The following is a 13,916-nucleotide window of genomic DNA, read 5'->3' as shown; positions in this document are numbered from 1 at the left end:
CTGTTTATTTATTCAAATGCATCTAAAATAGCATGAAATGCCATAAGGAGGCGGCACTTAACGAGCCCAAGACGGGACGCAAACGTCCCAGGCTGATCCGAGAGAGCGCGCAATCAAAGACGGCGTCAACGACAGCGACAGCGAGAACCCTTCAGGTTGAAGGATTCCCCATGTCACGGGGTAAACACTAAAGCCCTCTTCTTGCACCCAGGGCAATGTCAAGAGCGGCACATATACTCATATGTATATGAGAGGAGGAGGAGGAGGAGAACGAGGTGGCATCCATTAAAACATTCACTAGTCTGCCCCGTTGCCAAGCTCCTCGCTCATTTTGTTTGCACAGTCCAAGCAAACGACTTTACAAGTGTGGCAGCTGCAAGGACATGGGACAGAGGAGAACCATCTCAAAAACAAGAAATTCTAGATTCCGACTTAAAGATACCCACTATACCGACCATCTAAGCAACTGTCTGAGAACAAGTTGTCTGTCTTCAGATCGGTTTGCTTAGCTCTTATTATCTCGTTCCAGAATATCAAGAATTCCGGCACTTTTATGAATCGTAAACTCGCAATTTTTTTCTTTCTGTCATACAATATCAAGCAAGCAATATTTTCTTGGGCCCTACGATTACCGGGTATAATATCACAGCGGCACAGCTGCATTTGTGTGTTCATCTAATTCAAGTGCAGAAAAACAGGAAAATTACAAGTATTTTGTGCAAGCTGCTTAGGCAAAAAAGAGCCAACGAAAGGGCAAAGGTTAAGGCCACTTTTGTCCCTAACATAAACGAGATGGCTTTAATGTGAAATTTTTGCTCGGAAAACATTCCACCATAGTCCCACCAACATCTGATGACCATAATGATACATGCAACAGCCCTTCGACTGTGAATCCACATTATGATTTGCAAATTGGTTTTCTTCCACACCAAATCAATTGAAATTCCGCATACACGTACAGTAAAAATCAAAAGGATTTGCGGTGGTCAAGCCATGCCCCACCGCACCGCACCAAATCCCAGGCCATAAACAAAACACCCCAGAGGGAACAGACAGACGGCCGCAGGCCCCCGAAAATTCAGCGTAAATTGCCAAACATCAACAGCTTTTCGGGTAGGGAACTAGCATCCATATAAAATACACTGAGAACAACAACGGTATTCAATCATGAACTAAATTAATATCAGAAACTTACATACATATTATTGAATAATATATGGAATTCAAGCTCAGAATTTACACAATCGTTACAATTGGAAAGTGATTCATGGAAGCCCCAATCATTTGGTGCTCATACGAGTATTCTTTCCATAGCATCTCTCTATAGCACCTTTTTCGCAGTGTACTGTCGAATATTACCCCAATGACAGACAACGGCCGATTGCATTTTATCTCCGGCGCATATGGTCCCACAAATCTAGGCATTAGGCCCCGCTTTCCCTGCAGAGGCCCCCTTGTCCGGCAAATTGTCAGTGCAGTCTGTCATGCGTGTTTGGCACAAAATGCGATCAGAGTCGACAAAGCGACAAGTCAGCGACGCTAATTCGATTCAGCCGCTCAGCCAAAGCCTCTGCCTGCTGCCACGCCCATTTCAACACACATTCGTATTGAATTTCAGGGGACCTTCGGGCGGATTGTTAAATCTCCCTGAAACATTTTCGGAGCCCCATTTATTGATAATTGAAAGCAGTTTTCAGCCACTTGCAGCGCAAAAACTGAGACAAGCACATCCGCCGGATGTCTGGGCCCAAAAAGCAATGCAGGTCCAACGTGGGAGGCAGGTGTAAGAGTGTGGGAAAACATAGAAAGAGGCGGCGGCGATACCGGGGAGATGGGAAAGAGAGAGACTAGATAAATACATAGACGGAGATGGGAAGAGATGCCAGGAACAGAAGCCGAAATCGTTTCCTAATTTGAATTTGATTTTGGTAAACAATTTCGAAATGCGGAAATTGAAAGCGCATGCTGGGAAGCCATTGCGTTTTTCCACAGACAGCGAGACTTTGCCGGGGTTACGTAATTACAAACGGAAGGCTGATAGGTAAATCCCCTCCCTGCTTCTGCTCCGCTCCTCATCCTCATGGCTTTTCTCTCTTTCACTAAAAATAAACACAGCAACAAGCTGCAAACGCGTTAAGAAAGTTTCGCGGTTCCCGAATTTCCCAAATTGACTGACAATACACATGTACATACATACATAGTATATACATGTATACATATATGTATATCCTTTTACACAAAAGTTCCCATAATGTTTCGCTCGCTTTGGCCCAGCTCCTTCCGCCCTCAGAAGTGGTCGACCCGCGCATCCATTTAATTGAAGCGAAATAACATTTTGTGTCAACGTCTAACGAGTGCAGCTCTCCCCCAGCTCGCCTGGTCCTTCTTTGGGCCCCCTTCAGCTGTTGTTGCAACATCTGGCATACATTGCGTATGCGCAACATTGAGCGTGCTGGAAAGTGAAAATGTTTTGTCCTGTGTCCTAGGGAGGAAAATCTGTGGCAATGCGACTAACATGCAATTTGCAGCATGCCCAACGACACTTTGTGTCTGCCATGGGGAGTGCGACTGCTTCTGTGTTTGTGTATGTGCATGCGTATGTGTAGGCGTATGTGTATGTATTCGTGCCCATGTGTGGGTGTGAATCTGTGTGTAGTTTAAGTCAACTTTAATTGAATCCAGCCAAGATGCTGCCAGATGGGCCAAATGCGTGCAGGTTGCACCAAAGTTGGGCGAAGGTTCAGCTAATGAAATCTGGATTGTTGATGGGAAACAGTTCTAGATCTGAGTGGAATTGGAATATCCTCCGCCAGTAAATGGAACCTCACGAAATCTGCATATCCGGATGGCATTAATATAACCAGTGGTTACTGGGAGAGTATATACCCATTTCAAATTTGTGACTCTAGGACAGAATCTCTAACAAATTTATGTACATATCCACGGATTTAACAGAACAACCATCGATTATCAGGATTACTGATCAAAGGATCCTTCTAATGCGGAGCACCGATACAATCCTGCAGAGTCAGCTGGGGAGTAAGGATATGTATGTACTCCAGGTCACAATTCTTACTGGTAGATCAATGGTTCTCAGACAGTTCAACCATGCACGTGAAGGCTGAGAAGTGGGTCGGATATCTAGTGAGTATCAGTTGTCCTTGCGCCTATTTCTGCTCCTGCTGCCATATGCTCTCCCATTTGGTCAAGCCTTGCATTTGACTCGGGCTGGGGCGCATTTCATTTTAATTCGTTTAAGCTGGAGATGCGTGCCACACCCGCAGGGATGGAGCCGGCTGTGTGAGGACCGACACACCCACTTCAGCCCCTAAATGTCCGGCCTCGGCCTCAGCGTCAGAGCTGCACCATTACGCTAAGTGCCGTGTGAAGGAGCAGGATCCTGGTACTCAGTGCTCGGTGGACGCTGCTGCCTGCAGGATATGCAATGCATTTGTCACTGTGGAATGCATTTTAGCAAATGTTGGCCACGTTTTCAAAATTACACAACACAAACAGCAGGAGATGCAGGAGCTATGCAGTCGGGGAAAACGTTTCGGAAATGTGTGAGGACAGACTCCTCGTGGTGTTGCCTCAGCCTTTGTGGTGCATGGTGTTGCTGTGGCAGCATCTGAAATTAATATTTGCACTCAAAATGCAATTTTCCGGGCATTTCCTTTTCGTTTTTCGGTACTGCACTTTCAAGGGAGGTGCTAGGGCGCCTGTCACTTGTTAGAGTTGCTGTTGCCTCACGTACACGCCAGCCACTTCCTCTGTGCCTCGTTCTCCTTCCTTCTCTGTTTGTGTTTTACACACCCTCTCTCTCTCCATTTCTCTCTTCTGAACACCCTTTCATTTTACATTTTCCGTTTAGTGGCGAGTGGAAAATGCAGCGCCGCGTAAATGAATTTGCCATTTCTCATGGAGCTCAAACCAGAGCCCGAACGGAGTTGGCCCAGAGACCCGTGACATGGCCATTTGTCAAAGCCTGGCTCATACACACACACAAACACACAGAAACACATTAATAGTTAATTAAGCAGCATGTGCTACTGTTGCTACTGCTACTGCTCTCTGCCTGCCTCCTGTTGCTGTTGCTGCAACATCCCGGCACCTGCAACAATAATTGCATTATTCATGAGTTGTCGCATGTGGGGCTGCCATTTTGAGCAACTCAATGGCGTAATAAGCGGGTCGGTAATGCCGTAAACAACGGCCCAAACACAAGACGCTGCCAAGTTCAAGAACTCAATTAAGACGAGAGAGATGGAGATAGCGTTACAGAGCAGAAAGAGATAGAGATAGAAGCGGCGCGGCGCGGCGCGGCGCCACAGAAAGTGCCACACGCAAAGAGGCAGAGGGGCGAGTTCCAAGAAGTTCCCTAGAGAATCCTGCGCTACCATCGTTAATCTTACATGCAAATTCATATTAAAACTATGCCCTTGTTCTGTCTCCCTCTCTCCATCTGCGTCTTTGCACATCTTTCTCTCTCTCTTTCTACCCTAAACTGCCGCAGCAAAAAGTTGTTAATTTTTTGTATGCGATCCCCTCTGCCTCCGCTGCCACTGCATTGCGCAATGCTTCTTTTTGCAATAACATTTTGTTTATTTGAACTTTCATGATGGTAGGCCACGGTAGAGGCCCCTCGATAGAGATGAGCACATGGAGACCTGAAGCATTACCTGCCAGTCCTGCCGTAGATTCATCTGTAGATGTAACTCCTCACAATCGCAGCATCCGGTAGCATTTTTTGGAGAGTCAGCCACCGAAAATCAACAAGCAGAGGAGTACGAAAAATGCTAATGAGCACCTAAAATCACACATGCAACATGCAACACACAGACACACAATGTACACAAGCACACATAAAGGCACTGACACACACATTCACCGATGGGGAATAGAAGCCTTGGAGCTTTGATGCAATTTCAACTAATTAGAATTTTATTAACTAGAAAACGGGCAGATTGCAGCGCTGTTCAACAAATGTTGAGGATAGGATAGATTTCGCTTAAATAAACTCAAACATTCGTACACTTACATGTACATTCATATGTACGTATTGCCATTCGGTGAGGACTCGAACAGTTTACTGGATACGAGTATTATTCACATTAAGCACACATAAGCCATGTCAGAGCGAATCTACATTGCAAATAGGAAACCCGAACCCCAAAACCCAAATCCCATTTTCAAGGCCAAAGCCAAGCCTGGCAAGCAAACAGGCATACTATATTTTTATTTCGGCAAATATCGAAAACTTGCATATGCATAATTTGACAATAATCCCAAAGCAAAGGAAAACAATGAGCACTATGCCCTACGCCATCCTTATTGGCTATTGCGATTCCTTGAACAACGTACTAAATGGAAATATAATAAACAAAAATTCAAATATAGTTTTGAGATCACTTTGGGTGCAAATGCGTCTGCAAAATTATACCCATAATCATTTTTAATTATTTGTAAGATTGGTAAATAAGGATGAGTATAACAAAGGAATCTATTTATATATTCATAAGATTATTCCCCATATCCAACACTACTTTCGTGCAGATTCGACCAATGACCATTATTAACAATAAATTTTGTAATTTTCTATTAAAGCTCTCCTTTAAATTGAATAAAAGTCCAACTGCTAAGACAGACGGGTAACCCGACGAACTTGGCCATATCGTATAAGGGGCATGTGGCATGCGGCATATGGGGCAGTGAAGCGGCAGTAAGAATAATTCAAGGTTTCATTCGAAAGTTTCAGATGCACTCGGCCCATTCATATGCAGGCCGTGCGTTATGTAGAAACTTTGACAAACCGATAAACCAGATTACTGTAGAGCACCCTGGCACAGTTTCAGAACTTGTACACAGACAGAGATAGATATGGATATATAGAGACAGAAGAAAATAAAGAGACAGACAGACACTGTCTAGAGAGAGATGGAGAAAGAGAAATGTAGACTTCTTCCATGGCTCGTTCTTTGCCATGGCCATATTGCAGGAAATTTCATGGAGTGAGAGAGTGGAAATATAATAATACAAAAATAAGAGGAAAAACAACGAATAAGCATACAAATCAGAAAGAGAGGAAGCCGCCACAAATTCGAATGAAAAACTTTCTAATGAGTCGGCATTACAATTTCAAATTTGTTGCGCAAATTATTATGAAACTTTCTGTGTGTGCCGAACAACATGCTCGAACTTGTGTACGAGCCTCGAGATGGCATACAAATGCCACAATAATTTCACACACCCTTGCAGAGGGTATTACAATATTTACAGCCCGTGGCGTGTAAATATATGCTCCTTTTCCGATAGCCAGAGTCATGTCTGTATTACCCTCAGTTCTGTTTTAGTATTTGATCGGATTACCATAAAGATTCCATTCCATACCCATGGATCTTCTAGGGTATCTACGCTTCGTCCCGTCCCGCTTCGTTTCTTGCCTTTATCCGCAGCCCCCACTAGCACAAGGGTAGAGTCTATTACAGAGGGATTACGTACATATGTAAATATACCATAGTTCTGTCGCAGTGCTCCCCACCTTGTCAGAGACTCCAACAACTTGTGACAGTTTCAGTCATTTTCAGTTCTGACATTTAATTATTAAATTATGTTTGCTGGAAAACTCTAACGAGCTTTTGGTAGTGTGGAAAATATTGGACTCTTCAATGGGACGCAGCAGGAGCAACAATTGAATGTTTGTGACAGTTTTCTGGAATTAAAATTCCCTTTTCTGTGCTTGTCCTTTGCCCACAAGCGAAATTGTTTTAGTGGCATGAATAAAATATAAAAAAAAAAAATATTCTATATGGTGAGCGAAGGGGATGGTAGAGGTGGTGTGGCAGGGGGCTGGGAGGGAGGGACGTGCAGAGTGGCCAACAGTTCGCACCTAATTTAGTTTATTATTTCATGATTTCATTTATTTTGTGCCTGCGGTGGGCCAAAAAATTGTCGGCCAAAGTGGATTAGAGTCAGGTCGGGTCGGGCCAGGCCGTAAAAGGAATTTGAGCTTTCTGCCGTGCTTTTTTTATTATGCGTACAACATTTGCTTTGCTGCTGTTTTAAATATTTAAATCATTTTATTTGCCACGCCACTTAGCGGCCCGCATTCAACATTCAACTGGGGAGCACTGCCAGCTCCCCGGCTTCGGACCTGGTTCATTTATTCACTATTCACGCAAAATGTCAGCCAAATCTGTGCCGTGCTGTCCAGTGTACACAGGCCGTGTCACGTTATGAATTTAGATTAAACAATTTGGCCATCAGGTTGAATGCGCTTTTTGGCTCCTGCAAAATGTATGCGGAATTCGCTTAACTTTGTTCTCGTTCTGTTTATATCGTTTGCTTTGTTTTATCGGCTTTATTTTTGTATTGGATTGCGCTTTTATTGGAGAGTCTAGCCGCATAAAGCACTCGCCCAGTGACCTCATAATGAATGATGGAGAAGTGGAGAAGGAGGAAGAAGGAAGAAGGCGGAGAATTTAACAAAGTTGTCAGCTGTTGTACGCACTCAATTCAAACAATGGATTTAAAGGAGTTCTGTCCTATTTCAGTCCAATCTGTTACCCATTTGCTGCACCTCAGTAGTACTAACGAAATAAATAATACAAAATTCTTCTTGCTCCGGGTCTTGGACATCGAAGATCACATTTACTGGCTGTGATCATTAGCAGTATTTATTGGGGCTGAGCCTTGATTTAATAAATTCTCCTCTGCTTTTCCACAAGCCAATTAATATCCTATAAAGTTCATATTTTCGGTTTCTGCGTTGAATATCCACCACCTCGTCAAGGTTGCATTGCCTTTGGTCGACTTCCTTCAAAGAGAGGTCCTACTTCAACTTCTCTAGTTAATTAAAGTTAGACCACAGCCCAGGAGCAATAACAGTGAGAGCCTGACCCTGTATGCTAAGGAGGAAACAACACAGGAATCCTCAGAGTCTGAGGCTATGTCAGATGTGTCCCTTACCCAGCATGATGCTGTTGAGTGAATTACCCCAGTTCCGTGATCTAATTTTATACCCGTATTAATTTCCTATTAAAATTGCATTTCTCTACAACTAAGAGCGAAACAGTTTTTCCTATCCAAATGTGTGAATACATATGTACATACTCGTATGTCCTCGTATGTATCTCTTCTAGTGTATATTTACAAACGAGATTAAAAGAATTGATAGCCAGAAATAGAGATGCTCTGACGTTTAATAATGTATAATTTGCATATTTATATTATATTATTGCATATTTTTGCATTATTTATTGCAATTTATTGTCGAGGGTTTTTTGTGTATTAAAAATCGCTGGACTTGCGGCTGTGCCGAATGCAGCGGCCCAAAATGCAAGCAAAATTCAAGAGACAGGAGAATCTAATCTTTAAATCTAATGCTAAACGATAACAAAATAAGTCTGAAGATAACCAAACGAGAGAAGAGCACGGTAGCTATGTGATATGTATATGATACAGTGAGCAGCAGTAACAAAAAAAGCATAGGCCTTAACTTGTAGTTCTACATTATTTTTATTTAAATACACCTCAATGCATGCCATTGACCTATTGTATTGGAATTGGAATGGAAGTACACTTCAAAGAACTAATGTAAATAGTATTTACATATCTCCAAAAATAATCACTACTTAGATATCTATGATGGGGAAGGCGGGTGAAGCCAGATATCTGAAACGAATCCTGAAACGGAATAATATCCATATTCTTATTGCTCTGTCGCCTTACATAAAAAGAACTCAACTTTCTCAAGGCGAGGATCCAGTTCAGCTTCAAGAAGGAAAAAGTGTATTTATGGCCAAAGTATATTGGTAATCAGGTAAGGATAGGTCCTCGATTATTATTATTTCAAATTAATTAGACCCTTCAGAAGTTTCCATTTCGAAAGAATCTTAATCATTTTTCGAGTGTATCGCCCAAAGAAAGAGCATGCTCCCCTTGATTCAAAGCTCACAGCAAGTGGAATGGCCAGCAAGCTATTCCCAGACAATTATGCTCTGATTGCACTCGTTTTAGCTGCCATCGAATGTCATTCCGATTCCGAGTCCGTATTGTATGTACATCGGACAATTGTGTCTCCGTTAAGACAGAGGTACCATTGTTAATTGCAGTTGGAAGCGTCTTCTGGTCAATGAGCTGGCCGGCGGAAGCTCTAATGGCACTTGATGTGCATTCGACATTAGTTCGTTAGCTGCAGAAAATGGCCAGCAAGTGGGGACAGCAAGAAAGGCACTTGAGCTCTGGCCTCACGGAGACCTGAGAGCGGCGACCTCTTGTCCGGCCGGACGGACAAAAGGGTGCAAAATGTCAACTTATGGCGAGGGCAGGCAGGAAAGGGATTATAAAAGGACTCACAGACGAATGCATATACTATATATTTACTCGTCGTATAGTATGTGTTGAGGGAAGGATATACGAGGATGTATATCAGGTGGACTGGGAAGCACTGCAGAAGGCATAACAAAAGAGCTGAAAATTAAAAAGAGACAAGCAATTAAAAGGGCTTACAACGAGGACAAGGAGCAGAAGCAGGAGGAGGAGCGGCAACTGGAGCTTGAACTGGAACGGGAACGGTAACAGCTGTAACTGTAATTGTTGTTGCCCCTGCAGCATAATTGCCGACAGGATGCAACGCACGCGACCACTTCCGCTTGGTAGGCACTGCACTTGGTCCTCCCTGCCAGGACCCAGCAGAGCAAGGAACGGAATACCCGGGAAAGAACTCATAACGTGGGCACATTTTCCGTACAAAATAAATGGCAGGTCGGAGCGCAGCAGAAATTAATGGCAGTGCAAACAACAAAAGCCAGGCCCTGGGATCAGCCAGGGATTGCCCACACCCCACTTCGCCACAGGACCTCTTTATCCCGCCTCCGTGTATCTGCTGATGCGTAAGTTGTCATCTGCTGAATGGCCAAGTCCGCAGTGCTGACGGCTCCTGTTCCACTGCTCTTCCACTGCGGCTGCCTGTTTCAGGGACTTTGCATAATGCGCATACGCCGTGCAAGCCAGTCGGGCAGTCGGTCAGCCCAGCCACCCGGCCACCCAGACGGCATTTCGCCATTGAGTGTTACTTCCGGTTTCAAAGAGCCCCCGATGAGCAGCGCCCTGGCTTCTGTGGAAAGAACAATTACACCGATTGCCTTGTAGCGACACGAACAGCAAACCAACAGTGAAGAAACTCCACAGGCCTAGTGGGCTGTTTCGACCTATCCGATACCCGACAGGAAAGGGCTTTCCAGCTAATAAGAAATTTAAATACAGGAATGTTCTACATACTTGGATTGGTATGTATGTATTTATGAATATACATATTATGAATATATAATCAATGCAAAAATGTACTCACTACAAACTCTTATGCGTTAAAAATAAAATAATTCAATAATAATTCACACAGCTTCTTGTGCTTAATTGAAAAAGGATACTTAGATCTATTGCCCCACTTATGATCGTGATCGCGATCCACAGCGATGAGGTTGCTTAGGTTTTGCTTCTTAATTTACTTCAATTTTATTATTATTCTGCTGATCGGTACCAACATTGTATAACCGTCGAACTGGACTAACTATGAATACCATTCAAATTACATTTATTTTATGAATGATGATTCAAGCATAAAGCAAGTACAAATGTATGTGCTTGCTCGCATGAAGAAAATTGTATAATAAAAACCTTTCCCTGTACACTTATAATGGCTTGGAAAATGGCCTATCATTCAGTTCCATTTGCATGGACGCGTCTCGCAGCCCACAACTGTTCATGCCCTCGCTTTGGTTTAGTGCAACTGAAACAGTGAGGCAGTGGTGCAGGAGACGTTGAGGGTGATGGTGAGAGTACGAGGCACAAGAACATAATGAAATACATGGCAGATGATGGGGGAGACCCGTAGCAGCCCTACAATGCGTGAATGCAACTCCACAACATGTCGTGGCTCCAGCATCCTGTGCCGGACTTCGCCCTACACCACACCACATCACTCCGTTCCGGTCCGTTCTGCACAGGCCCATCATGGTGGCAATCATAATAATGGCATACAATTTAACAGCATTGCATATCGGAAGGAAATCTCAGTGGCCGCAATCTGTAGCCCGTCTTCGGGCGGCAGCCCCCCTCCCCTTCTTCTGCGGCTGGTGCTTGGACCTGGACTCATTGCATTTGCCTACTTATGTACTTAAGCTTGTAGAGGCGGTGGTGAAGAGGCTAAAGCAAGAACCACTTACGTACGGGTAAATGGGTCACTTTGACCGCTGTACAAATGACAATTGCCGGTCTGGACCCTGGTTCCTGGATCCTCAGGGAATTGCTGCAGTTGTTGGCCCTGCTTAAATGCATATGAATTAACCAAATAAATCATGTATTTTTCTCCCATATAGGTCTGTCGTAGTCGAGTAGGTCGTGAGACTACTGTCAGCATGAAGATGTTACAGACAACTACGTGGCTCTTAAAGCATCACCAAGACAACCTGGCCAACCCTCTAATGAACATTCAAAGTGATGGGCGGCAGGACCTTTCTCCGACAATAAAAGCGGCCAGAAGCACGATTTTCTGGAGGAAAGGCAGAGGGCACACAAGAGTCGAAGAACGACCGCTTTTCACAACGTGTCTAGGTCGTGGTCCGCTCTGATTGCAGGCGTCAATTAGCGTAATATTCGCAATATGCTTTTGTCTCCGTATTCATTTTTATTGCGTTTCTTGGTCTCTATGGGCCGCCAGGAAGGACCCTGACCTGCCTTCCGCGACACATTGGCTGGTAAAAAGTTTGCAGTGGCAGATGGTTTTAATTGCTTCATGGCTTGTTTTTTGCCAAGTCTTTGAAAATTAGTTTGAAGCCTTTTGAGAGCGAGGGCAAGCATATAATTGATATTGCTAAATATTTATTTCTGCCTGGGGGAGGGGGAGACATGGCAGCCGAGAGCGCAATTTAACAAATGGAAAGCCGGGAAATGCAAATTGGAGCAGAAGCAGCCACAAGCCGCTCAAGGGGGAACCGGAGAGTCGCTCGTCTGTTAAGAATCAAATGTGTGTCAGCCGCAGGTGAATGCCCCCTGCTTGTTCTCTACTTCTCCATTCCACCCACTCCACCTAAAATTGTAGTGCTGCTGGAGCTGATAACTTTACGCCTGTCACGCCCAACATGGCGGGCCTTTCGTCCGATGTATAGCGTGTCGCAAAATGATTTCATTCACTAGCCAGCGGCGGCGCCATGACAGCGGTGTGCACACGGTCTTGCCTTCTTCGGTCGGTCATATCGTTCCGGCTACACACAGAACGTAAACAATGCGCGATAGGGGAAGCCTCGAATAGAAATGGAAATGTGCTTTCAACGCTTATCGGTAAACAATGGAGAAAACAGATATGAGCTACGCCGATCGACTTTACGCTGATTAACAGATCTATGGGGCTTTAATGCTATGCACACAGTCCAAGAGGCACCTTATTACTAGACTTAACCCTAAACACAAAAGTCTTCCTACGAAAATGGGTATTTAAAAAGTACGTCGCGACGACGAGCTACTCCTCATCCTTGATGCAGTTTTCGACCAGTTGGCGAAGATTGGTGTTCTCCATGGCCGCAGCAATGCGCTCCTTGTCATTGATTTGCTTGTTGACTGTTCAAAGCATGGGAAAATAGACAAATTAGTGGAAACTTCTTAATGATCCTTTGAAGGACAATCTCACTTTCGTCTTCCGTTTGATGAGCTCCTTTTTTGATGTAAATGTCCAGTTTAATGTTGTGCGGCAGACCACGCTCCACCTTCACGCGTATGCAGAGCCCTATCAGCGTAGCCAGGGAGCAGTGCGGCACCGTCGGGTTGAATTCGATGCGTACCTAGCGTAATAGCAAGCAATTCAGAGATTAGATCACATTCGAGCAGGCACCGAGGCGTGCGTAACCTACAACAGATACATTCGAGCGTGTGGGGGGCAGGACGAATATACCGTCCTCGTAGATCACATTCAGATCCTCCAGAGTGCAGGGCTTCTCGGGATCGCGTATGCCGCGCAACAAGTCTGCAAACAAAAGACGCAACGGAATTACATAATTCTAGCGGAAAATGTAAAAGTTTCAGCACCGTAGATGGTCTCTTGCAGGTCAGTGGCGTTCTTGTAGCCAAGCTCTTGCAGCAGTGCGTCCTCGCCGTAGGCAATCGCTTCATTATCCATCGACATCTGACTTGTTTTGCGCACTAAATCGTCCGCTGATGTGCGGCCGCTAGAGCTGTTGCTGCTGTTGGTAGTGCTGCTGCTGCTGCTACTGCTGACGCCTCCGCCACACGAGGACGTCACGGGTACGACGCTAGAACCGCTGTCGGACTCGGAGAGCTTGCGTTTGATGTAAGACAGCATATTTGTACACCGTGTCGCTCTTTGGCACCTAATTGGGGAGGCTCTCTTATCGGCAACAAATGCTTTTATCTATTACGAATCACAACGGCTGCCACTGACTGCGAATGCTATGTGTGTGTGGTTGGGGTGTGTGTGTGTGTGTGTCTACTCAGTGTAGCATAATTGTGGTCAAACACTCCTTTTTCCCAACTTTTTGTTTAATATTTTTTAATTGTCACTGCACCAGCTGATTTTTGTTTGTGTAAAGTCCAGGGCTGCACAGACTTTCAACAGGGTCACGTCACCTTATTCCAACTGGGTGGCAGCGCTCTCGAAAGGTTTCGCCGATATATGGCAAACGATAAACATATCCGAAAAGCCCGCTCTTTTTCTACTACAAAATAAAGTTGTATTTAAAGAAAATAAATATGTTTATGCAGATTTAGAAATTTGTTGGGCCATTGCGGTGTGTTGGCAATTATCATTGCGTTCTTCTTTGCCGGCGCATTCAACTTCAGAGGCCAGTTATATTATTATTGCGACTCTAGAATTATCCCACTGTGCGCACAACGCTGTGGAAAGTCGA

The 13,916-nt window shown here is 44.5% G+C and overlaps 1 protein-coding gene across 1 annotated transcript; it reads right to left on the bottom strand.

The window, feature by feature from the left end:
* Nucleotides 1-12,377: 12,377 nt before the first annotated feature.
* LOC6593267 (MIP18 family protein galla-1) lies at nt 12,378-13,558 on the bottom strand. The gene is made up of 4 exons (XM_002017882.2): nt 13,078-13,558; nt 12,903-13,015; nt 12,683-12,833; nt 12,378-12,612 (listed from the first exon to the last, which is right to left on the bottom strand). The coding sequence occupies exons 1-4, from the start codon at nt 13,349-13,351 to the stop codon at nt 12,515-12,517; spliced, it is 636 nt and encodes a 211-aa protein (XP_002017918.1). The 5' UTR covers nt 13,352-13,558; the 3' UTR covers nt 12,378-12,514.
* Nucleotides 13,559-13,916: the final 358 nt, after the last annotated feature.

Source organism: Drosophila persimilis, unplaced genomic scaffold (assembly GCF_003286085.1).
Source record: "Drosophila persimilis strain 14011-0111.01,24,50 unplaced genomic scaffold, DperRS2 tig00000002-arrow-pilon, whole genome shotgun sequence".
Taxonomy (NCBI): domain Eukaryota; kingdom Metazoa; phylum Arthropoda; class Insecta; order Diptera; family Drosophilidae; genus Drosophila; species Drosophila persimilis.
The sequence above is the reverse complement of the archived record's forward strand: the minus strand, read 5'-3'. Positions and strand labels throughout refer to the sequence as shown.

Excerpts from the sequence above, each read along its gene's own strand:
- LOC6593267 (XM_002017882.2), bottom strand. The coding sequence starts at position 13,351 with ATGCTGTCTTACATCAAACGCAAGCTCTCCGAGTCCGACAGCGGTTCT. Across the intron at positions 12,834-12,902 it reads CACGCTCGAATGTATCTGTT|GTACGCATCGAATTCAACCC; the intron begins GTAGGTTACGCA and ends CTATTACGCTAG. Across the intron at positions 12,613-12,682 it reads TCATCAAACGGAAGACGAAA|TCAACAAGCAAATCAATGAC; the intron begins GTGAGATTGTCC and ends TGCTTTGAACAG.